The sequence below is a fragment of the Cyclopterus lumpus genome, chromosome 15 (genome assembly GCF_009769545.1).
Source record: "Cyclopterus lumpus isolate fCycLum1 chromosome 15, fCycLum1.pri, whole genome shotgun sequence".
Classification (NCBI taxonomy): Eukaryota; Metazoa; Chordata; class Actinopteri; order Perciformes; family Cyclopteridae; genus Cyclopterus; species Cyclopterus lumpus.
Window position 1 is genome coordinate 13636870 of NC_046980.1, and position 24176 is coordinate 13661045.

Here is a 24176-nt window from a genome sequence, read left to right on the forward strand (position 1 = left end):
TCTATTATACTCTCTATAATGTTTTCTATTAGAAAACATTTTTACTAATTTACAACTCTGTTAATATTTCTATTATAATACCGGTAAATAATGTGAATATTAAAAATATCCATAGACCCGTCAGTGATGAAGCTCATATGTTTCTTACGGTCGAATCGTTTATTACAGAACCAGCTCCTGTCGTGAATCAAAAATACTTCTTTTATAACATTGATCATTTTATTGATCAGCTTCAGTTTATTAAAATCACAACTTAAACAGTACTTCTTCTTTAAAGACTATCATGTCATACAATTGTACTAATACTTTTGATTTGATTTGATTGTTTATTAAACCTAAGCACCAGGAGTAAACCCAAAATGAGTAGGACTAATTGGAAATGATAATAGTTTCCAATTAGCCTTAAAAGAATATTTTTGGATTATGTGGGAGGAAACCTGAGCACCAGGAGTAAACCCACGTGGACACAGTGAGAATATTCAAACTCCAGACAGAGAGAAGGGAGGAGATGTCTCTGTGAGGCTGCAGTGTTAACTCACTTAATCCCTGCAGCCACTGTGTCGCCCTACTTCTTTTCAAACCAGGGGCGTCCATTAGGAGGTTGGCGGATGTAATACGACGATGTCGTCGTATCACTTCCTGTGTACGAGGATGCAGGATAGGAGAGGGAGACCGACGACAACATCGCATCCATCTTCCAATCTCGGATGGAGCGTGGAATTCGGAGAACAACGACTTCCTTGTTGTTTTTTTCACCAACGACGACATCGCCGCCTGGAGGAAAGTGTCTGTATCTCTTCTCGACCAGGGGGTGTATGAGGAGGATGAAGGATGGGGTCTGTCATCGCTGTCGCTGTCGTCGCACATCGTCTTTTTTTTTTTCTTCCTTCAAATGTTGGACTTCCGTCTCCTGGATCTGTTTTGTCTCCTCCAGAACCTTTTTTTCGTCCTTCAGTTGTTGGATTTCGGTCTTCTGGGTCTTGTTTGTCTTATTCTGGACCCTGTTTTTGTTCTGTACCTGTTGGAGTTCCGTCCCCAGGTTCTGTATTGTCCTGGTTTTGTCCTGGTTTTTGGAGTTCCTCCAGCAACATTTCATTTTTGCGCAACTGTTCCAAAAGAACTCTCTGGGCCGACTGGAAATATGTTGTTTTGGAATGCAAGGTCTGGTCCAGGGCGTCATATTTCATCTGCCAGGCCTCTTCAGTTTTGAGGGTCTCTTCCTCATACCTTGAAGCCATCTTGTTGCACTCCTGGTTTCAGAGGCGCTCCTGGTCTTGGAGCATGTGCAGAAGGTTGCCGATTTCTTCTTCCTTCTCGCCCAGTTCCCTCAACTCTTCATTAGACTGGTCCAGGTCCCTTTGAAAAATCTCCTCCAGATCATGTTTTTCTTCTGGAGGAGTTTCTGGATGGTCTTTAGGATCAACAGGACCAAACATGGCCTCAATGAAACCTTTGTCTCCGTAAAAGACTGGTTGTCTGATGGAGACAAAAGTATGTCTCTTCATCTTTTTAGTAAATCAGACTGTAAATGAGGTAAATCCTATAGAATATTTCCCTTTCAGATAGTTCTATATATGCTTTTTCTGTAAGGACAGATCAGAGGGATGACATCATCCATCTCCATGGTTTCAACATGGTGCATTGAACGGAATGTTCAGAGCTCAGAGTGGAGAGGAGCTGGACAAATATTTTTCTTCTTTTTTCATTTTTCTAAACAACTTCTCTTCAGTTCCACAATTTTCACTCTTCATGCACCATTTGTGGTCAAAACGTAAGGAATGTTCTGCTGGTCGTAGATATGTGTCCGTGGAATCCAACAGACTTACACATTTGCTTCTGTGATCCTGAACGCAACATGAACTCCAACCAGCTGCTCCATTGGACTCCATGTTAAATCGGACCACACTTTTCTCTCAGGGAGCAGACGGTACTACTTTTCTAAATTGCCCTGAAGCTCACATTTCTAAACCCCACAAACATAAGAAGTGCACCACCGCTTTCGTAAGAGTCTCATCTCTCTCACGATGTCAAGATGTTGTGTATTAGACTCATGGTTGTAGTATAAACGGGCCGGTTTTGACTGGTGGTTTTGTTGAAAATCACTGTCTGTCTACTTAATTATGCCTCTCAAACGTGTGTGTGTGTGTATGTGTGTGTGTGTGTGTGTGTGTGTGTGTGTGTGTGCGTGTGTGTGTGTGCGTGTGTGTTTTTGTGTGTCAGCTCCACACTCTTAAGACCCTCACGGTCACATTTTAAACTCCACAAACATAACAAGCATATCAATGTGTTCGGCAGAGTCTTTCCTCTCTGTTGATAATACTATTTTAGTGATTTGATTCGTGTTTTTTGCCTTGGAAGCCGCGCTTTAACAGGTGGTTTTGTAGAAAATCCAACACCAGTCTTAAGATCTAGTTTTAGCCTTAAAATGTATCTCAATATCCTTAATAATATATCTTACTGCTGGTAATGTTGGCGTACGTAAAATGTACCTCAATAACACATCGTACTACTAGTAATGTTAACGTATATACAATGTACCTCAATAACACATCTAACTAGTAGTCATGTTAGCGTATCTATAATGTACCTCGATAACCTCAATAACACAAGTGTAAAAGGAAACATAGCCGCGATGCAAAATGCATTTAAAATTGTTTTAATATCTTTTGCATCGTGGCTGAGAGTGCTACTACTTTTTATTTTTCAATTGTTTTAAAATACCCTGTGAGTTACTTAATTTAGTAGCCCGATGTGGCATTTTACTTGTTGTTGAGGCTTGACTAGTAAAAATACTATTAAATATATATATATACTTATTTATAAAAGTAGTAATGGAGGCAGTAGAGATGTCAACATGGTCAAATTTGACCTCACAGTTTAAAGCCTCCATTTTTCATTTACCAACATTGGTAACACTTGTGGACACTTGGAACAATGTTGGATATATGGATTCCATTGTTTACCAAATTCTGTAAAAGAAATGATCAAATAAATGTTCTTTTGAATAATGTAAGTCATTGTATCTGTGTCATTCTGCACTAAAGATATTCTAGTTCACTCTACTTCTAGTCAGGATGTTTCCACAGAGGAGCAGAACTTTTATATTGCAGTGATATAATAAAGTTATATATATATATATATGATCCTTGTGTGCAGCGTTTTTCAGCAGCGACGGCGGGTTTGGGCAGAAAAAGGAGGTTAAATATAATGGTGATGAAAGAGATTTAGATTATCAGTTGTTCATCTGGGTCACAGCAGAGAGCTGCAGGTGTCTGCTCAGCTCAAACCCACAGCAAGGATGCTTTATGGCAAAGCATTTATGATCCTTATGGTGTCCGAATGCTGAGGAGACGTGCGTGTGCATGTGTGTGTGTGTGTGTGTGTGTGTGTGTGTGTGTGTGTGTGTGTGTGCGTGTGTGTCATGGGCACCTATGCATATCGGCATGCTGATTCATCAGTTAGGTTCTATTATGTAGATCCTTCTCTGCGTGACTCAACATTGTTCCCGTTAATAATATCCAGTATGAGCCAGTGTTGATAGAGCTCAGAGAGTACCCTCAAGGCTATGGTGGCTTTTATGCAATGATTACAGGCCTGAAAAATATACATGCATTTAAATATATTTCTCAAAACAAGAGAGGACACTAATTAGCTCCTTGGAGTCCACAAGAGAAAACACAGAAACCAGCAAAGCACAGTTTACTTGATGGGAACTCTCATCAGGGTTGTATCTCGGACCAATGACACTGCGTGGCTTTAACTACCCGTATAATATTATTAATGTTCACATCGCTCACTATGATTGCAAGGCCTTTGCTCTCTGCATGATTTTTTGTTATACAACTTCCGATCTCTGATCTGCCTTTATGTGTATAGCGTGTGCTTGTGTGTCAGTGTGTGAGCGTGTTTGTGTGATGCTGATGTTGATGTAAACGCAGGCCCCAAGGGTACGATGGTGAGGTCGGGGACAATCCATTTAGCCTACTCACCCTGGTAATTATTCAGCATCAGTATCACAGAGGACACATACACACAAACTACAAAACAAACTAATGCAAATTTAAGAGGGACGGAGAGCGCCACGAGTGTGAGAGATTACAGTGCTGAGTGAAAAGTAACTCTGAATGCAAATGGTTGAGCTATCGACCTGCTAATGGGGCAGGCTTGCTGGCTGTATGTGTTTCATGGTAAAGTATATTTTTGTTTGTGTGTGTGTGCCCTCTCCCTTCTTCAGGCAAGATCAAAGGTTAATTCAGGACTCGCAGGTCATCTCTCCTCTCACACACCCTCTGTCACACCTGAAAACACATACATGCAGGCTCGCGCCCTTGGCTCTCCTCAACTGCCCCAAAGGCTCATCGCCAAAAATCCCATGAACACAGTTTTTGTTCACACACACAGACACACTGCCCTGAGCATCATTGTCTGTGATATTAATATGGTGAGGGCAGTAAAGGAGGGGGGGGGGGGATCATGCCTGAATCATGACTCACAGTTTAGCTCCCTTAGCAACCGCCACTGCTGGACTGCATTTACCTGGTGTGTGCACAAACACATGCACACACACACACACACACACACACATGCACACAGCGGGCCAAGGTGACCTTCACATCCTCACAAACCGTTTCATTGGATACAAAGGCACTCTGCCCTCATCCTCGTATATCTCACATCCCACGTGTGTGGCCCTGGGACAGATTATTGGATTAATTTATGAACACTCACAGATCGTAACCCTTCTTTTTGCCCATCTCCTGTCTCTCCTTGGGCTTCCCTGCATTGCACTGTCCTTGTCTCCATCACCTTTCCTGCCTTCCTCCTGTGCTTTCTCACCTTGCACCTCCTTGCTCAGGCGCTGATTGCATCCAAATTGTTATTTTAACAATCCACACAATAGTGTGTATGAAGATTTATGTGCAAAGTGCTGTTGTGCAAGGTAGCATTATGAATGCAAAATACTAGAAAGTGCTGGTTATACAGCTGACGCTCATCCCATGATTCTTTGTGTCATGTTGTACCCATAAAATAGTATTGAGGGACATTTTCAAAACAATACACAGATAACAGTGAAATCTACCAGTTCAAATGTATGTTATTGAACTGAATCAAAATGCAACTTATTTCTTCTTCTGGCATTATGAAGTGTCCTTGCTACAAAGTTCTAAAACCATAAGTCAATTAATGGATTAGTCAAATGACAATCTATTAATCTACTTGCCCAACATTTGTTGGCTCAAGCTCGTGAAAATGTTAACATTTTCTGAATGCCTCTGTTTTATATTGTTGTAAATTTAATATCTTGGACTGTTGACCTTGGGCTGTAGGAACTGTGGGTCCAAAGATAAAGTCCCAAAACGATTTTAAAAAGTGTACTTTCAACATGTTTTTATTTTTAGTCATAAACTGCACAAGGAAAAATCAGTGTTGGTGGAACTGCTCATGAGGGAAGAAAACAATATTAAATGCCAATCATTCCCGGACACAGCTAATCTGCTGATTTAAAGCCATCAACTCCCATGAAGAGTCGCCAGTAGTAATTTTAAGAGTTCACCAGCCAAAAAGGATGTGAATCTCTGGACTAACCAATTAATGATATAACCAAAAACATATTGGAGTTGCAGCTTCACTTCTAAAGTATGTGCACAGGAAAACATACTACACCAATATTATAAATAGTATACTCATCTGAAGTATGTAAAATACATTAATAATTCAGATACAAATGCTGAACTGACCTCTTTCCTGAATGGCCTTGCCTAGTTCTCCCTCTCTCTGACCATTCTTTCTGCCCCTCTCCTCATGGTCCTTCACTCCCTCCTCGCTGCTACCTGTCCCCTCCCAGAGAACAATGCAGGCTACCAGAGTCACGCCATCCCAAACCCTCACAGAGTCCCAAGTGCTAGATGAGTCCTGACAGAGCAGACAGGGTGTAGAGGCCACTGTTTTAAGAGCCATTACCGGGATAGGTGTTGACAGCTCGGGTGCCTGTGCATCCGTCCCTCTCGCTCTCTCTCTCCTTTTCAGCGTTGGAAGTGAGTGTGTTGGGCAATGCTCCAAATAGGACAGAATGAAGGATTGGCATTTCATCAAGGACTGTGATTAAAATGGCAGAATGTGTTGTGCTGTTTCAGGGACAGGTTTTCATTTGAGGACCACACCGATGGCTACATGAGGAGACAAACTTCTTATTCTCACACTGATTTTGTTTGTATCTCCGAAACAAACATTAAAGAAAACAGACAGGTCTGATATTTATATATTACTGAAGAAAATATTCGAAACTGCATCATGAAACAAAGTTAAAAAAGGTTCTCAGTCTAACAAAGGGAACAATTAGACAAAAGGGTTAGGCCAAGATGAAAGAGGTACTGTACTGTCTTACACGCTCATTATTTCTTGAGATTTCTGTTGTAACATTCAGGCAATTTAATAAATGAGAACGACTCTGAATGATAACTTTAATATATATTTAATAATGTTTCGGTTGTACTTTGCAGATCAGCATGACTGCTTTTATATCCCCCTGTCCCATGGAGCGGTCCAAATAGATTTCACCAAAAAAGACTTACTCAATTAGGTGGGTGTTGCTTGGAATGAGCTTCAAACCAACTTATCTCTTTGTTTTAATTAAATGTCTTTGCCTCTGGAGTTGCTTTGTTTCATGGCGATAAAGCTACAGAATGCAGCCACAGCGCCTGTCATCATAAAAAACAATCAGCTGCTCAAGATAAAGGCCAAATCCACAGTAATTATTGCACCTTAAACACAAGGGTTTATGTTCATATCTTTCTTCTTTGTTTAAATGTGGGGAGCAGCCAGATAGAAGACGTAATAGACAGCTGTAATTATGAGAAGATTGTGAAACAGGATTATTGGTTAATGCCTCACATACATTGCAGGAGAGCAGTCATTCCCGGTGAAAGGAAATGCTTTTCAGTGCAGCAAAGCAGGGTTGCAGTGCTACGTCTCTGTTGTGTTATGCTATATTAGGAATGGCATGAGACAATGTCCTTGTTGTTAATGTATCAATATACATGTGCAGAGATTTACAGGTAAATGAGATTACTTCCGAAGGACTAAACATGGCAGAAACATTATTTCTTTCCCCCAGTGGGCACGATGTTCCCTGTGGTTAAAGAGACCTGTCTTGTTAGATCTGCGTGTCAGAGGCAAAACAAGACTAACAAATTATTTCCTGTGTTTTGTTTTCAGCCTGAAGCCACACCAGCAGTAAGCCACAGAGACAGGCCACACTGGAAAGAAGATAAGATGATTGTTGGAATAAACAACTTCAGAAAAAAAGGACTTGAGTCAGAAAACCGAAGAGTATGACAAAGTATTGCAGAGTAACTTCAGTGTGTGTGTGTGTGGTGTGTGTGTGTGTGTGTGTGTGTGTGTGTGTGTGTGTGTATGGTGTATGTGTGTGTGCGTGTGTGTGCGTGTGTGTGTGGTGTGTGTGTGTCACATGGGCACCTATGCACGCATCTGTAGTATGCATGTGTGGGTCATTGTGCGCGTGATTATTTCTATCTTTGATCTAAAAATATATTTCTGAGATTTATTCAGCACCTAAGTGATATGAGTTCTCAAGAGCTGTCTGAAGCGGCTGCATATTGCCATATAACTCCAGTGTGAACCACAATCTGAAAAATGAACTGATGTCAACGTGTTGCCCAGAGTGGTAATAATCCTTATAATGATAGTCAAGGAGCAGCAGTAATAATAACTTTGTTACTAGCCGTTCTCCAAGTGCTCTGACAGTGATCCAAATCTTGTGTTTTGACATGCTTTTCATATACAGTGATAGTGGCACATGAAAGGATCACTTTCATACCACTTGAGACATACTCAGGCCCAGACCTTTAAATAAGAAAACTCCCAACGACCTCAGACATTACAGTTTGCATGAACTTCCAACTTTAAAAGTGTTCGGTTTGAATCTTGTGTTAAAAAATGCAGTGGATTGGCATCACTTCATTTTGAAACCCATCCTTTCATGTATTCCATATAATCAAACATTTGAGATGTGGCATGGTTAGAGTACAGAAGGCAGCGGAGAAAAGAAAAGCAGCACAAAGACTTTTAAACTCTTGCTCTGAGGTGAGGGTCTGTGCAACTTTATGAGTCATCTATCGTTGAAAACATTCCCACGGCACTGAATACTGATGTCAGATGCATTTAAGAGGTGAGGAAATTATCTTCTCTGTTGAGTTGGGCGACATGTAGATAATACTTTTTTTATTCTATAGACAGGAGAAAAGAAGAACAAAAGCACTCCCACACCATGTAGCAGCCAATGTGCAATACAACTGGGATGTATTTCAATGCATGCAAAATGTAAAACGTTGCATTCACTTGCCTTTTTGAAACCTGTTGCTTGCGCGTTTTGGTAATAGCGCTGCTTTCTAGTGATAGCTTCGTCTGCATTACTGCACATGCTTGCACCTGAGCAAAAAGGTCACCTTTTCAACATCGAACTCATTCTCAAATAAATGAAAAATCTTTTGATACCTAGAAATTAGACCAGCCTTTACTGTTCTGACACCCCTCATTTGTGTGTATTTTGAGAGTGTGTAAAGTGAGTTTCAACAATGGTTTGTAGCATCATAAGATGAGCAAACCGATGACACGCTCCACTTTTCTGTGCTGGCACTGCGCAGCATTACTCGATAAGCTGAGGAGAGGACTAAAAAAAAAAACATGATTCAATGCTAAGCTATCAGCTGTTTGTTTCTTCTCTGTAAACACATTAAAATGTTTTTTTTAATTTATTTTGTGCTTTGTTCATTTCATGGTGAGGAGAGTTAAATGTGAGTGACCCGATGAAAAAAGTGTTTTTCTTCTGCAGACATATGGATGAGTATTGGTTTTATGCAATCACACTGTAATATTAACAACCATACAATGAGTGTTTGAAGTTAAATAGTTTAATAAAGCCACAACAAAAAAACTTTTGTGTAAATAAGCAGTAGCTGCAGGTGAAGTTTGTGTTTGAAGACGTACAAGAGTTTTGTATTCATAGTGTTCAACTGTACTGAGTTACAGGACGATAATGGAAGAAATGGGTTTCTTATGGATGTTATTGAAAAACATTAAATATGCTGGCACTTAAATAAGAATGCACTGTCTGTTGGTGGGTCATGTTTCTGAAATGATAACCATCAGTTTTCATGAGGACATTCACATTCAACACAAAGGTCATCCCTCGGAGAAACATCTGATATGTGACCCTTTTGCCAGTGGATTCACAAAACAGCAGAAAATAACGATGCGGGACTACAAACTGTTGGATTTTGCCATGCGTTTAAAATAACCAACCCCCCTGTTGCTGGTAATGCCGTAAGAAAAACACAAAACAAGAAGTCATTTGGCTTCTTTGATGTGCATCATGACTGTTTTGAGGATTTTACACTGACTCTCACCAGCACTGATGTATTCACAGCAGACACCGCGTCCGTGTGTGTGCTGATAGCACAGTCTGTGCAGAAGATGACTGTGTCACGAGTCACATATTTCACCAGATGTTACATTATATATATGACAGATGTATCTACATGTAGGGATTTTGTGGTATGATGCGTGCTGAGTATGTGAAGCTGTCAACTGCACTGGCAGTGGGAGACTCGTGAGCTGTGTACCATGAGTGTAAACACACCTGATGATGAATTCAATGAAGATAACAACTATATCTATTTTCTCTTGCAAAATCCAGAGCTAAGTTTTTCTTTTTCTGTGTTTGCACCACTGTGTAAGTTTGCTTTTACTGGCAGCAATAATCTGTTACCACACATCCACAACCTCAAGCTATGCAGCATCAACCATACAATAATAGAGATGGAGATTATCAAATGTGTGAATTAAAATAATATTAATGTACATTAACAAGAGATGTTGTGAAAGTTAGAATTGGCCAGAATTGGCCACACATGGCAAAGAAACACGACAGCACGACGTGGTTGATGAAGATCCACGAGGTGTAAACTAAAAAGCAAAGGTGAACATGGACTTTGTTTACATGGACATGTATAACCCATTCATGAGGATATTTCCAGTTATGCGCATATTCAAGATTTGACGTTTTCTTGTGCAAAGAGAATTTGGGTTATTTCTAACTCTGTATTACATAATAAATACAAGTAACAGTGATTGAAACTGATTACTTCATTACACTACACTCTACTTTTAGTACTTCTTGAAACTGAACTGCTGATTTCTTCTCTGCTTGGATGGCTCTTAAAGAGCTGACAATAACATATCACCGTCACTGCAGGGGAGCAGTGGATGAAAATATGCGTTTTTTTCATTACCGGAAGACAAAACTCGGTTTCTTCGTTGCTCCAGAAGAGATATGCCGTAATTATGCAACGGTTTCCTTCTGAGGGCTCCAGCTTGCATATTCAGGTTTCTTGTAAATGGGGGCTTTACATGTGCCATCGCATAAACAAGTTACTCACAAAAAAAAAGATGATGAATGGTTTATTAATGTCCATGTAAACACATTGATGGAGAGGATCAAGAGAACAACCGTCAGGTAGATGATATTTATTACGAGCTCTACAAGATAAACCAGAGAATCAGGGAAACGAAAGGTTGCATTCGAAACCACAGTGTGGTGAGAAATATGCTTAAGATTCAAACTGAGGATAAGCTTGTTGATCAAGAAGCAAGATCAAGGAGTGAGAATATATATAAAATATATCCATTCTAATCATCACTCAGCTAAGCTGAGCAAGTTTAAATAATATAATGACGTGAAAAGAGTATTAAAGTTGTCTTCTACGAGGACAGGAAATCACTCCACCGCATGCGAGTTAAGGTGATGCTTAGTTTCAACAGAGGTTCCAGTTGAGCAAATGAATATCACATAAGTAAGGCACACGGCAGGAGAAGGTTTCTAAAAGACAACCCCTCGATTAAAAAACAAGAGTAAAATAACTTAAATCAAAGCTCACAGATGCTGTCAGGTATCATATGTGATTCCTGGTATAATGTATTCTTCTTCCACCAATAACTGGACAGAGAAACAAACAACAGGGTTTTTTATGAGAGGTGTAAAAATGCGTCAGATGTTATTTCTTGTGAATAAAAAATATATATTTTATGGACTAAGCTGTTTTGGATTGCCCCATGCTCGGAAGCCAGAGGTCTGATCTGGCCAATTAAAGGGTCAATTTACAGTAACCAAATGATAGGTTTGCCGATTGCTGACAGTAACATTAGTTCATGTTATTATTCCAGTGAGATTGTTTGTCTGGATTTTTTTTGCAGTTTGAGTTTATTTTACTGTAAAATGACCTGAAAAGCTCAGTATAGTCTCATTCAATGTTAATAGTATACTTAACCCAATAATTGCAATAAGATACTAAATGAAAAAAGAAGGGACTGACATTCAAATGTAATTCATACTCCAGCATGAAACTTTATGTATTTGATATTGGAACAATATATTGAAGTGACCTTGCTCCTACACATACGTATATTAGGGCTGGAGTAGAACATAACATTGTACGTTACATGGATGATGTTAATCAATCATCTGTGCTGGGCCAAAGCAGGTCAACGGCGTCAACAAACTTCCATTCTGGAAAATGGTTTGTTAATGATTTCATTGTATTTGTCTGATTTTGTTAGGCACAATGGCCACAGTGTTTTAGTTGCCTCTGCCATACAAAAAAAAATTCATTAATCTGCTTTGTGTGTTGACATGAAAAGTGTTCTCTTTGTTTATCTTCTCACCATGCCTTTATCATTGCATAGTGTTTAAGCTTGAGCTGTATAATAATTATTCAAAAAACACAAACACACAACAAGCTTCTCCATTATTGTGGCAGTTAGTCCAAAATGTATTGAAGAAAAAGTATAAAAGGTATTTAGCCTTTAAAAAAACAAGGGTTTGCACATAAAGAGAGACACGCAAATGAGACCTGTATTTACAGACATTCAAAAACCTCGAAATAAGCTCCAAATGTAAAAAAAATTGTTTAAAGAATAAATAAAAGATATTTAGTACAGCCCATTTTCATTTGCATATCGTCAAGCGGGAAAGAAAACACTTCCAGGATTTATGAGAATGCCAAATATATTTAGATGTACTTGAAATAAATACATAAGGCCATACAGACTATCTTTAACACACACATTAGATATCAAAACCGTTATATTTAGGTTGTATCTCCCCAGAGGCAAATGGTGTTGATAAATAATTTGTGGGTATATTGCTGGCAGCAAGGATAAAAAAGCTCTTATTAAAAAATCGATGCCGCATGTTGAGGTTCCAAAAAAACTGATGATAGAAAATGTTTTGAGTTATAATATCTATTATTTTTACGTAAGCTTTTTAAGATATACGTTTTATTAGCCAAGATAATTATTACACCCGAAGAAATGATTACACTTTTGTGAAATATAATATTATGCTCCTGGGAAAACAAGTCTAAACCATCGTCTCATTACTGAATTGATAATAAGACAAGATGCATCACAATCAGTCTGAATCAGCTCAGCAGGTGACCAATGATCAAACATTGGCTTTATTAATCAAAGCAGCATTTCACAATCTTAGGAAAAAGATCAGGCACTCCAAACCCCTTCATAAACCTACAGTATTGATTCAAATCTCATATAGACTTAGCACGAGATGTTCTGGTTCCTGTCATAACACTGCAGTGTCTTACACACATGCACGCACGCACACATTAGACGTTCACCTTGGTTACAACTTATCATTAATTCATACAGAAAAGTAAGAAGCACATTCAAACGAGCATTCAAATGTGTGATCTGCGATCAAATGTGTTGACATGTTTGTCGATTTAACTTGTTGAATTAAAAAAGCAGTTGAAAATGGTTAAAAAGATTAAAAAGGAAAAGTATAAAACTGATTTCATACACCGTTTTGATGAAAAGATGATGACAGAAAGCTACATTTAGACAGGCACCAAAATGCTGCCGAAGAGCGGTCAATACATTTATTGATCAATACAAAAATTATTATAATTTTTTTTTTTTTTCCTTGAATGAAAACCAAACTTGTTGTTTAAAAAGAGCAGCTCAGTAAATGCATGAAAAAAACCATTACAAGGGAGAGAGAAGAGACGCCTGCAGGAGGGAGAGGAAATCAGTGCCAACGGGAGATGCTGTGCACTCTTAATGGCCCACTGCAGTCAACAGGAGATTAACTAAATAAAACATTAAAGCTGGTATTATGTCTTTTCCACTGTGCCATCTAACCTCAGTGTATCATAAGTCAGTGGGTGTGAGAATACTAGGCCACCGCTCTACTCAGCCCTCAGTAGGGCATGTTATCTTAGCTCATCCATATTCATGACCCTATCATTGTAACCCCGTGTTCTGCTGGGATGTGCCCCTGCAAAGGTAATCGCTCTCGACTGTACAGGAGCTGCAGTTCACAGCTCGGCCTCTTGAACTTCATTTGACAACACTAGCGTCGCTCTGCCTCACTGTGGAGCTCATACTGAATTAGCAGTGGTTGATTGTGTAACTGTTTCGCAACACGTGAAGGAGTATCAGAGTCACAGTAATGGTACCCACATAACCAGTATATTGGATGTTACAATTTCCTTCATGTGACCCTGGACAAATGCATATTTATGAGGAGCGTTTGTTGAAAATGTCAAGATGGGATGCGTCTCCAGTTGACATTTTAAATGGTCATAAGGACCACAGGGTTCACAAAGCAGAAAAGACAGCGGACTGACGGTTTCATTACTGTACAGCACTGTCTCTTTATTAAGATTACGCGATAGTAATCAGTCACCCCTCTTGACAACTGGTAAATGAACAAATAAGATTAAACGTTTCTGAACTTTTATTTAATTCAATTGTAGATGGAAATGAAATGGAGATGGAAAGTGGTTACCCTGATGATGTAGGTGTAGAGAGACTGATATTAATTCATAAAAATCTCTTTAAAAAATCAGAGTACAAAGACAACGAGCATAGTCAAAAGTTTGTTTCGTCTCTGGTTACACATAAGCAACATTTAATACTCCCTTCCATAAATCTTAGACAACAGACTTATTACTCTCGGCATCTCATTCTTATTCTGTCACATGTTGTGTCTGCATGCCCCTAACTGGCTGTTGCCATCAGCAGCGGTGATGTGACCCTAAGCGGCCCAGTAGCGACAGATTTCCACTCCGATGCTCTGCTCCGTGCAGCAGGCTGCTCATTGTCAGAGCCTGTCTGAGCTTCCCTGTCAAAAAACATTGTCACCATCACAATATTCAGCCCCACAGCCCTGCCTGGCATTTTAGACAGAGTATCCCGGGCTGGCGGGTTACACAAGCAGCCACACAAGTATGCAGTGTACAGCACTCAATGCATCTGCATTAACACTAAAGTATTTGCCCTTGTGCTAATTGGTACGACATAGATTGGATGTTAGAGCAGCAATCTAACATCTCTGGAGAAATTTCTGACCCGTTTGGGTTGATTCATGTATGAAGGGCAGCAGGCTGACCTTAGACCTGGCCTACTTTAACTATCCTTTTAAAGGTCAAGGCAACTGAACCAGGTAAGAAGTGAGACAGAGAGAACAAAATGGCAGATGGGACCAGATTAAACTGAATATGAGGTACTAATAATGGGTTAAGCTTGAGCACATTTTCTGATTCAAAACCCCTCATAGCTTGGAAAGAAATTGGTTCAAATTTGTCAAGAAACCTTTGAAAACGTATGAATCACTTTAAATTGGGAATGTAAAGTTATACGACCTAAGTTAATTATTTAAATCATAAGACATAAAAAAATTACTTTCACTGCAAAACCAGTTGTGTAGGTATTTTGTCAAAAACTGAAGTAATTGACAAATTAAGATGTTTGACTGATGCTGATCCTAATGAAAAGATGAGGGATCACCAAAGTCACTGTGTGATCACTTTGGGGGGGAATACATTTGTGGTCCAAATTTAATGACAAGTAAAAGTCATAGGATCACCAAAATCATTAGGATCCATCCTCTGTGGACCATGAATGTTTGTTTAAAAGTTAAATCCACTCAAAAGTTATTACGATTCTTAAGTTAAGCTAAGTGGTAGACAGACGGAGGAACATTACATGATATATAATGGGCCCGATAAATTATCGGCAGATAATGGGAAATTCATATTATGAATTATTCAGATAATGTAATTATAACCTATAAATTGTCGGCTTATAATAGGAAGCTAAATTGCCTTAATTGACTTAACGAGCTAATCATCTACATGCCCTAAAAAAAGTAAGTGATGGTAAGCACCTTTAAAGTTGGTTTTAAATCGTTGGATAAAACACATCAGGGGAGATAACGTTACATTTATGCATGGAACATAGCTAAGTGACCTCGCTAGCTACAAAGAGCAGTTGAACACAAAACTAAAAGACAAACTATGAATTTTTTTGACTTATTTATTTAAAAGATCTTTTAAATTGACATTATGTGTATGGATTATGGCACAATTGAAACTGTATTCCAAAAATATTTGTTTCTCGGCCTTGACTACCATACATATGTTTCTGAAATAAGGTCTGGCAGCGGATGATGAAGCAGTCACGGAGCAGAATCAGCCGTGTAAAAGGGAGAGCCGGTGTACACTTGTTATGTGTTACACATCCCGACAGCATAAGTGAGTCCTAAATCTAAGCCCCATCCCATTGGCAGATTTGTTTTCCCTTGTAAGGAAAACGAGATTCAACACTGAGCAGTGGACCGAATGGTTGGAGTGACTCACACAACAACAGTTTTACAGTCCAGTTGTGTTCAAGGTCAAGTGAAATATTAAAGCTCAGTAAAAAAGCAATTCTAATGTCAAACACTGCGTTTACATGAACGGCCCTGTTGTAAATGGTTGCCCTTTCTGTTCTTGTGGCCATGGCCACAATAGTTACAGAATAATGAAATGATATCATAAGTAACCTTGACAGATTACTCTCGTATTTGTAACCTTGTTTTAAGCTAAAGACAACAAGGCTGTAGCTCCAGTCAAGCAGAGACATTGTTTTGGCTTCTGCTATAATCCAAATCTGTCTCTCACTATTATTGAAATGAGAAGACTTTGCCAATCGCCAACCACTCGTCCAGTAAAAAGCTTTTTGCTGCTCGTTCTCCATGGCTGGACTGAGAAGCTTTAATTAAAACTCTGATCTGACTGGTTTCATGACTGCAACAGTGCATATTTAGAGGGTTCTCTCCGTGCGTGCGTGCGTGCGTGCGTGCGTGCGTGCGTGCGTGCGTGCGTGCGTGCGTGCGTGCGTGCGTGCGTGCGTGCGTGCGTGCGTGCGTGCGTGACTATAAACAGATCAGTTTGCTGTAAACTTCAATACCAGACCGTGAGGCTGTGGCTGAGACGCAGAGGCCATTTAGCGAGGGCACTTAGCAAGGATACTTAGCCAGAGTGAACGACAAAGTTGGTGGCAGGTGCCGATGTCTATTCAAAACACTCACGTCAATAAATCCTTTACAAAACGCTGTTGTCCGTCATATATTTGTATTATATATCTTTATTAATCTGATGTCAAATATACTCGAACACCGTAGAGATGACGGTCAGCTGTGGGAACTGTGATCCGCACAGATTAACTTGTGATACAACACTGTTTCACAATGTAATGTTTTATATTAAAGACTACGGACTTTCATCTCTATCATCATAACCATATTCTACCCTGTGCAGCACACATTCATCCAGATTAAACATGACTGTTAACTCTCATGTGGTTATAAGGACCTTCAGTGAATCACTACACAGGATCGTGTTTCTTTTGAAACATTACGGTGGAGCGGCTTGCTGGAGCATTCATTTAGGATTTCGACAGCATTATCAAGAAAAGTCGCCAGTCAACTTATTGACTGGCAACAAAAATCAGTGGACATACGGTTCCCATTAAGTTTCAAACCACTGATCATATCCGGCGTCTGACCCTTTAATGAGTCTCCTGTACGACTGCTGAGCTTAGAAGAAACTGAAGGATTTACAGAGTGCTATAAATTTAACACTCACATTAGTCAATATATCACTAATAATCATCATTAACTGTGTTTTCTTTTGTCACATCAACGTTAATGCACGTAGCTCACCATAGCGAGTGTTGCCTGTGCAATCACGTGTTTTGCAAGATGAAAAGGTTCACATTTTATTATTGTGAAGCATTTTGAAATGTGAATGTTATATGCTTTATACTTCCAGTCAGCTTCTTCGCTCTGTGGCTTAGTGGTAGTTCAGAAGACACTGTTTCAAACTGTTTTTCTTTTGCAGTGTTGTTTTTGAACGGCACAACCTGGCATAGTTTATGGCTCTTATACTGCGATTCATACCAAGTATGGTCTAAAACAGCTTGCTAAACATAACTTACTCACTAACGTCAATTTTGTTTACTGACAATCCCGTGAATCTGGCGTATATATAAGTATTGAGTCATAATTTCAAGGCAATGTAGTTGAGGCAGGTCCTCAGCCTTCTCTGTTACAGTACACTGTCACTCATTATACCACGCCCCTGTAGTTGAAAACACGCCCCCACGGCAGATCCCTGCCAAAAGTCTGAACCTGAAAAAAACCCATCTGAAAGTGAAAAAAAACGGAAAAAAATAAGATTCAAAACTGTAAAAAAGTAGAAAATATAAAATCTGCTACTGAAAAATGTTAAATTTATTTTATTCGAAGAAAAAACATAACTAAATCTAAATTATATTTAAACCAACAAAACTTTTCATACACTTATTTTTATTTTGAATACATTGTTACATTTTTCAATGTTTTCACATTAAAATCTTTTTTTCACACGATCAAAACTATTGGCCTGGATTTAGCTCCATACATGCCGTGCAACTTCACACTCCATCTAAAATCTATTCACCATCGGGAGACTTTCATGACAAATCTTTTTTTCTCGTTCAACGGAAAAGTCATTCAATTTGAATAATATGGGCAAGTTAACATTTGATTTTAAAAAAGTACACATTTACTGTCTACCGAAAACCAATTTACCGAGTTGCTCCTTTGCTCCACGAAGTAGTTGCCAGATTCTGACTTAGATTAAACAAAAAGGGATTGAGTGTGGAAAGGGATGCCACACAACACCTACACGCTTCCAAAGGAGGCTTGCAAAAACTGGGCCAGTGAAGCAGCATTTGGCCTCATACCGTATGTATCTGGGCCTCGACTCAGAGGGGGACAGGCAGTGTAATAAGTCTGTCTGTCAGCTGACGGCTACATCTGATAGTTTCCCCCCTGTGCCTACTGTCATCACAGCATCCTGCTCCCAGGCTGCAGAGCGCACCCCAAACCAGGCATCTAAATCTGTAACCAGCGTGCAGACATACATACAGATACATGCACAGACAGCCTGTCTGCAGATGAAATTAGGTTGTCAAAGCTAACAGGCAGCTAGTCAGACGCTTTGTCTCCCTGTCAACCAAATCCAATCAATAACCACAATTACTGGAGCCGATGTGCAATGGCCTAAATGTATCTATAAATATAAAGGGGAGAATTGAACTTGTCTCATAATATATGAAGTCATTTGTTTAAGTGTTTCTGTTTTCTTCACTGAGAAGACACTAAGGCTATGAGAACTATGGTCGGGGACATTTTTGTTTTGACTAACAGGTGCTGGTTTACTCACCGCTCTTCAGCTGCATTTAGGTTACTCATTCATGTCTAAATTAAGCTTTCTGTCGTCATCTTTCATCAAAACGGTGTATAAAATCCAGATTAGGCCTATACTATTCAGTACATATTAATCTTCATACTTAAATATTTGTGGATATTTGTACAAAATGAATGTGTCTCATCAATGTATACATGTATACAAATAAGATGTGAATCCACAGCCAGCGGCTTTGTAAATGTGCTTTGATTTAGACGTAAAGCAAATGTTTTTCCAAACACATAACGTCAAATTTGTTCTGATCTTTCTGGAGCTGTCTCACCACTAAGTGCAATTTGTCTTAATCTTTAATCAAAGAGCAGCTGCTCCATTTTCTTAATTGAATCGTGTGAGAATAGTGTCAATCACCACCACTCTCAAGAGTCAGTCTAAATTGAATATGTTTGTATAAATCTTAAAATACACTTAATGTTGTCAGTTTCCAAGTGTTAACACACTGAATATATATTTTTATTTGACATAGAATTAGATTGTACCATTAAATGGTGACACAAATTCAACTTTAAAACAGCCCGTGATAAACATATGGGTAATGCCAAACGTGCTACATCCATATTCTTTCTATACACGGTGCCTTTAAATACACATACAACATCTGGTTAATGGACTGTACCTAATAAAGATGATATCAACGCACACCTGTCTTGGTTTGGTGCCAAATACATTTACAGTTTTAATCAAGCGATTCAGCAATGCGGAAAATTATCTTACAATCATGAACACCGACTTAAAGACAAATTAAAGGTGTGCACAGTCACAGAACGACCAGATTATTTAATAAGTCAGCATTATGAGAGTACGCGAGAAAGAGAGAGAAAATGGGGGAATAGTTAGGCAGAGAAAGAGAAGGCCTAGGAATACTTCTGGACAACAAATACCGTCATTGAGTAGTAGGACAGTGACACATTTGCTATTTCTTTGGCTTTTTTACTCCAGCACATTATGTTTTGGAAAAACTTTGCGGTAAAGTGCTGACTTCTGCTGATGCGTTGTAGACAAACAACATTGTCATTCATTTGTTTGTTTATTTAAATTTGTAGTAAGTATCATCAGTATTAATAACCTCCTTATAGACTTATAGTTGTGTCATTCCAATTCAAATTAATTGGATTACAAACTCCGAGTACATCACAACAAAAATGTGTCACTCTGCCTCCTGCTTACAGTGCTGACTGTAACTGAGCAGTAACAATGAAACCGTTCTCTGGAACATATTATTATGTCCATAACAAATGTAATAAAATGAATCATTACATTAACTCAGTGCGAAGCCTTTTACTATATGATTTATGTGTTAAAAGTAGCTTGAAATGAATAGTTAAACACTGAAATGGATGTACCCTATGTATCCAACGATATATACAGCCCCTCTCCTCTTTAAAGCAGAATATTAATGGGTCTTGGCCTCAATCAGCCACTGTTGTAAAAGTGAACCGGATGAGCCTGAGTATAATGTAGAGCCATTAGAACACTAAAATGCACTTAGCCTTCATTATGAGGAAAAAGTGGGAAATGACTGCATGGCAAGCAGAATCATCTTTTGTGCTGGAGAGTCAATGGGCTGAGCTCCCTATGAGGAGCGATATATATAATCTTTCAGGTCACAAACCAGAGGGCGGCTGTCATCACAATCAACGCGGGATGAAAAACACCGCAAGGGTTTGAATAGAATGCAAATATATCTCAGATCCCAAGGGTGAATGATGTTATGCTTAAATCTGCAGCTGATTTGACGTCTGTGCGAAGGCGGTAGACGATTCGCACATGTGAATCACGAGCGTCAAACCAAAACAAGGATGCTGATTTGGTTTCCTGTGTTAATCCAAATGAAAATGACACTATTAAAAGCAAGACCGCCTTAAAAAAGTTCGCAAAAGATGTCCTTGTTTCAAAACAGTGACAACTGATATAAATGAAAACTGGTAGTATGGTAAACATCTTATTCATGCACTGGCATTCACGCTCCCATCATCAGAAAATGCATACACACACACACACACAAACACACACGCACAAACATATAAACACTCACTCCATGACAGGTGCCATCTTTCTGAGTCAAAAGATCCTCAGAGACTAAATGTGAATGTGTCAGCTTACAGGCATTATGGCTACCTCACAGTTCAAAGCTGGAGCAAGGTCACCCTGACCTTGAACAGCTGTAGTGACATTGAAGTCTATCTGAATCGCACGTGTGACTCATTTTAAATGACCTTGTTAGAAAATAGGATAATTAATGTGAGATTATAAGGACAAAACCTTGTTTTTCATGCACTGATTAATTTAGCTTTCCGTGTCTTCTTTCAGACCAGTAGAAAGAAAACAACCAAAATACACATGTGGGTTTTTATTTGACTTCTTTGTCTATTTGCATCTGTAGATTTCTCTTAAATTTACCAAAAGCTAGCATTAGACAATGGCTCATTTGCATATTTAAACATTACATCAAACACCTGGGGTTAATTGTCTTAATGGAATTTTATTATACATATCTTTAGCTGTTTTCTCTAATTGAGGTTTTTCTCAGACTTATTAATATCTAGTATAGCACTTACCTACACCAAACTTAGTGTCATTCATATCTGTATTCTAAAGGATTTTACAGAGGGAGTTTAACATATATTATTTATAGCCTGATTTATTTATTCCTTAAAACAAGGCAAAACATTTTTATTTTTATGGATCTATTTTCTGATTTATGTCTTGATGAGAAGAGATACCCAAAACCATTGGACTAATATTTCAACCAAATGAAACAAGAATGTTTGACCTGACTTTATCCAATATGCATGTGTCTGATGTGGAAATGTATGCAGGTTTGCACATTTGCACACGAGTATAATGCAAATTATTACCATCATTTGTACCACAACAATGGTAAAACAGCTCATCGGTGATGTGTGTGTGAATACATCTTCTTTCCAGAACACAAACGGCTAATTGCAAGCATCTTCTGCCAATCAGACCTTTCATTTAAAGTGTTTGCCAACCAGCAGTAAGCAGATGCATTCATCTGAAAAGTAAACGAGGGGCTCGTTACTCTGGCTCTGCAAATGCATCTCCATTGGAAAATGTGCATTAAACAAACACAGCTTCCTACATACTTCTCAGTAACAGCTCACTTACGATGCTGACCACGGAATTGAGATAAATTGCATCATCATTTGTGACAGGGGACGGAGCGGCAGAGACACATAGAGGAGACGGTTGGACGGGGACAGCAGACAACCGTTACCAATTGGACCGTTTACCCTGTGGGTACAGAGCGAGCAGGAGAAGGGATAGGAAAGTATGTTTTTGAATTACAGTTCTGGCCACACACAGGTTTTCTATTAGATGACAGATGACACGCTTCACATGCTGCACTTTGCAGATATCACTCAGCGCAGCCTTTACCTCCTCCTCCCTCACTTCCCCCTCCTCTCCCTCACCCCTCCATCTGGCTACTGCCTCATTCACCACCCAATTTTACCCCCTGCCATCCACCATAACCACCACCCTACATACATTCATATATTGTCCATTTCTCTATTAGTGTGTCTTCCTTTCCAGCACTGAAGCTCTAGACAGGTATGTTAATGAAGTTAATCGGATTGTCGCCTGCAGGGAAGCAGCACAACTTTCACAAAGTTCCCAGTTAATTTTACCTAAATTCAATCAGCATTTGCCTGTGTGTGTGTGTGTGTGTGTGTGTGTGTGTGTGTGTGTGTGTGTGTTTGCGTGTGTGCGTGCGCGTGTGTGTGTGTGTGTGTGTGCGCGTGTGCGCGTGTGTGCGTATGTGTGTGTGTGTGTGTGTGTGTGCATGGAGGGACATGGGGTGTGTGAGTCTTTGTGTTTGTGTCTATGCCTTTGGACGTATTTTTCTCCCTGAGCCGCATTACCAGCAGTGTGGCGGAAATCATTGATAATCATATTTGCCGCTCTCCCTCTTCGTCTGCCGCGAGCATAAGTGTGGGACCGAATTAGCAGCAGGTTTCCTTCCCAGTAATCGCACGCCTGTGCTCAAGTCTCCTGACAAAGAAGGCAGCTTAAGTGTTGACAAAGATACTCTTAAGGTATGTGAAAGTGCTGATGGAGACACTCTGAAACTGATGCTGGAGTCTATCGCCACCGAATTGCCTCTAGGCATTTGAAAATCTCAAATGTGATGTTTCAGCTTGTCACTGTGGCCGCTCAGTAATGACATGAACCAGGTGTCAGAGGTTAGAGACACCGACATTAGCTTCACCATGCTTGGCAATGAGGGAACCCCCGCTGGGGATTGTGTGGCCCAAAAGAAAAGGTGTGGCTATTTCACTCGCTCACAAGTCACCAACACATCCACAGCGCATACCATCGTGTCACATGGTCCTTCTCCCTGTGGCCTTGGTCCATGACTGAGTGGGAATGATTGAGGTTTCCCTATGTGCCACCGATTGTATATCAGCACTGGCAGGTCTCTCAACATGTATTCTCCCCTGACAGTGACCTTGCTGCGCTGTCTCCACTGTCCCCTCCCTAAGTCTGAATGCCAGCACTGTCAATCAAACAGCCTCCTCACTTCCCCCCAGCGCTACCTTAGGGGCTATTCTAATGAGGTGCATGTTGGCATTAAGGGACAAAAGGCTGCCTATGAGACTATTTCATACAAGGGCAGTTATGTGTGTGTGTGTAGAGAGAAAAAAAGACGAACTTTAGTTCAGCTGTCAGCAAAACTAATATTTTATCTAGTGTCAACAGCACATAATTAGAGCGCATACAGCATAGTTTTGTATACCATATGTCAATATTGAACAATTGAGAGTTTGGACTCTCTCCCTTTTGTTAAAAAACATGTTAATGTTCATATTTCTTATAGTAAAGTATTGATAGAAACTTGTATATTGTATTCATAAATATCAAAATTTGTGTTTTGGGAAATACTTACCTTATCTCATCTGTCGGTGAATCCAAAGTTCAATTTGTTGTCACTTTGTCTTCTCTAAGACTCGAATTCTGCTGCCAAACGTTGTTTGTGGAGATTTGGCGTGGATGACTGTGTTTGTGGATCCACATCAACAAACGGTGAAACAGTGGTGCCAAGCTGTTTGCAGTCCAAGCATACACAGGGACACGCTTCCTGGGAATTAGTGGTTATACTGTCCTCGAACACTCAGACACAGCAAACTCTAAGACACAGAATCAAAGAGGATTTACTGTTGGAATGCTTCCCGTTTCTCTATTTTTTCTGATCTCTCCACACACATGGCCCACATGCACGCTCACTCACACACACACACACACCATAAACTGCATCCTAAAGGTGGTCGATCAAACATTTAATTTTCCTCCATTGCTGACAAAGGCCTCTCACCAGTGAAGAGAGACAAGCCCTTTTTATCGACTGGCGTCCAGAGGGCCCCAACAGCTATTATAGCAGCAATGAGTGACTAGCCCAGTCAATAGACTTTCTATTAGTGGACTGCTCCCTCAGCCCCACGCCAGCACACAAAAAGTGAGAGAGTAAGGAGGAGAGCCTTGGGAACT

At 39.7% G+C, this 24176-nt stretch overlaps 1 protein-coding gene across 1 annotated transcript in view; it reads left to right on the top strand.

The window, feature by feature from the left end:
* Positions 1-8772, top strand: part of zgc:171482 (zinc finger protein) — a 49960-nt gene extending 41188 nt beyond the window's left edge. The window contains exon 7 of the mRNA XM_034552404.1: positions 7216-8772. Coding sequence (XP_034408295.1) covers positions 7216-7237 — 22 coding nt within the window. The 3' untranslated portion in view covers positions 7238-8772. The remainder of the gene's footprint in view (positions 1-7215) is intronic.
* Positions 8773-24176: the final 15404 nt, after the last annotated feature.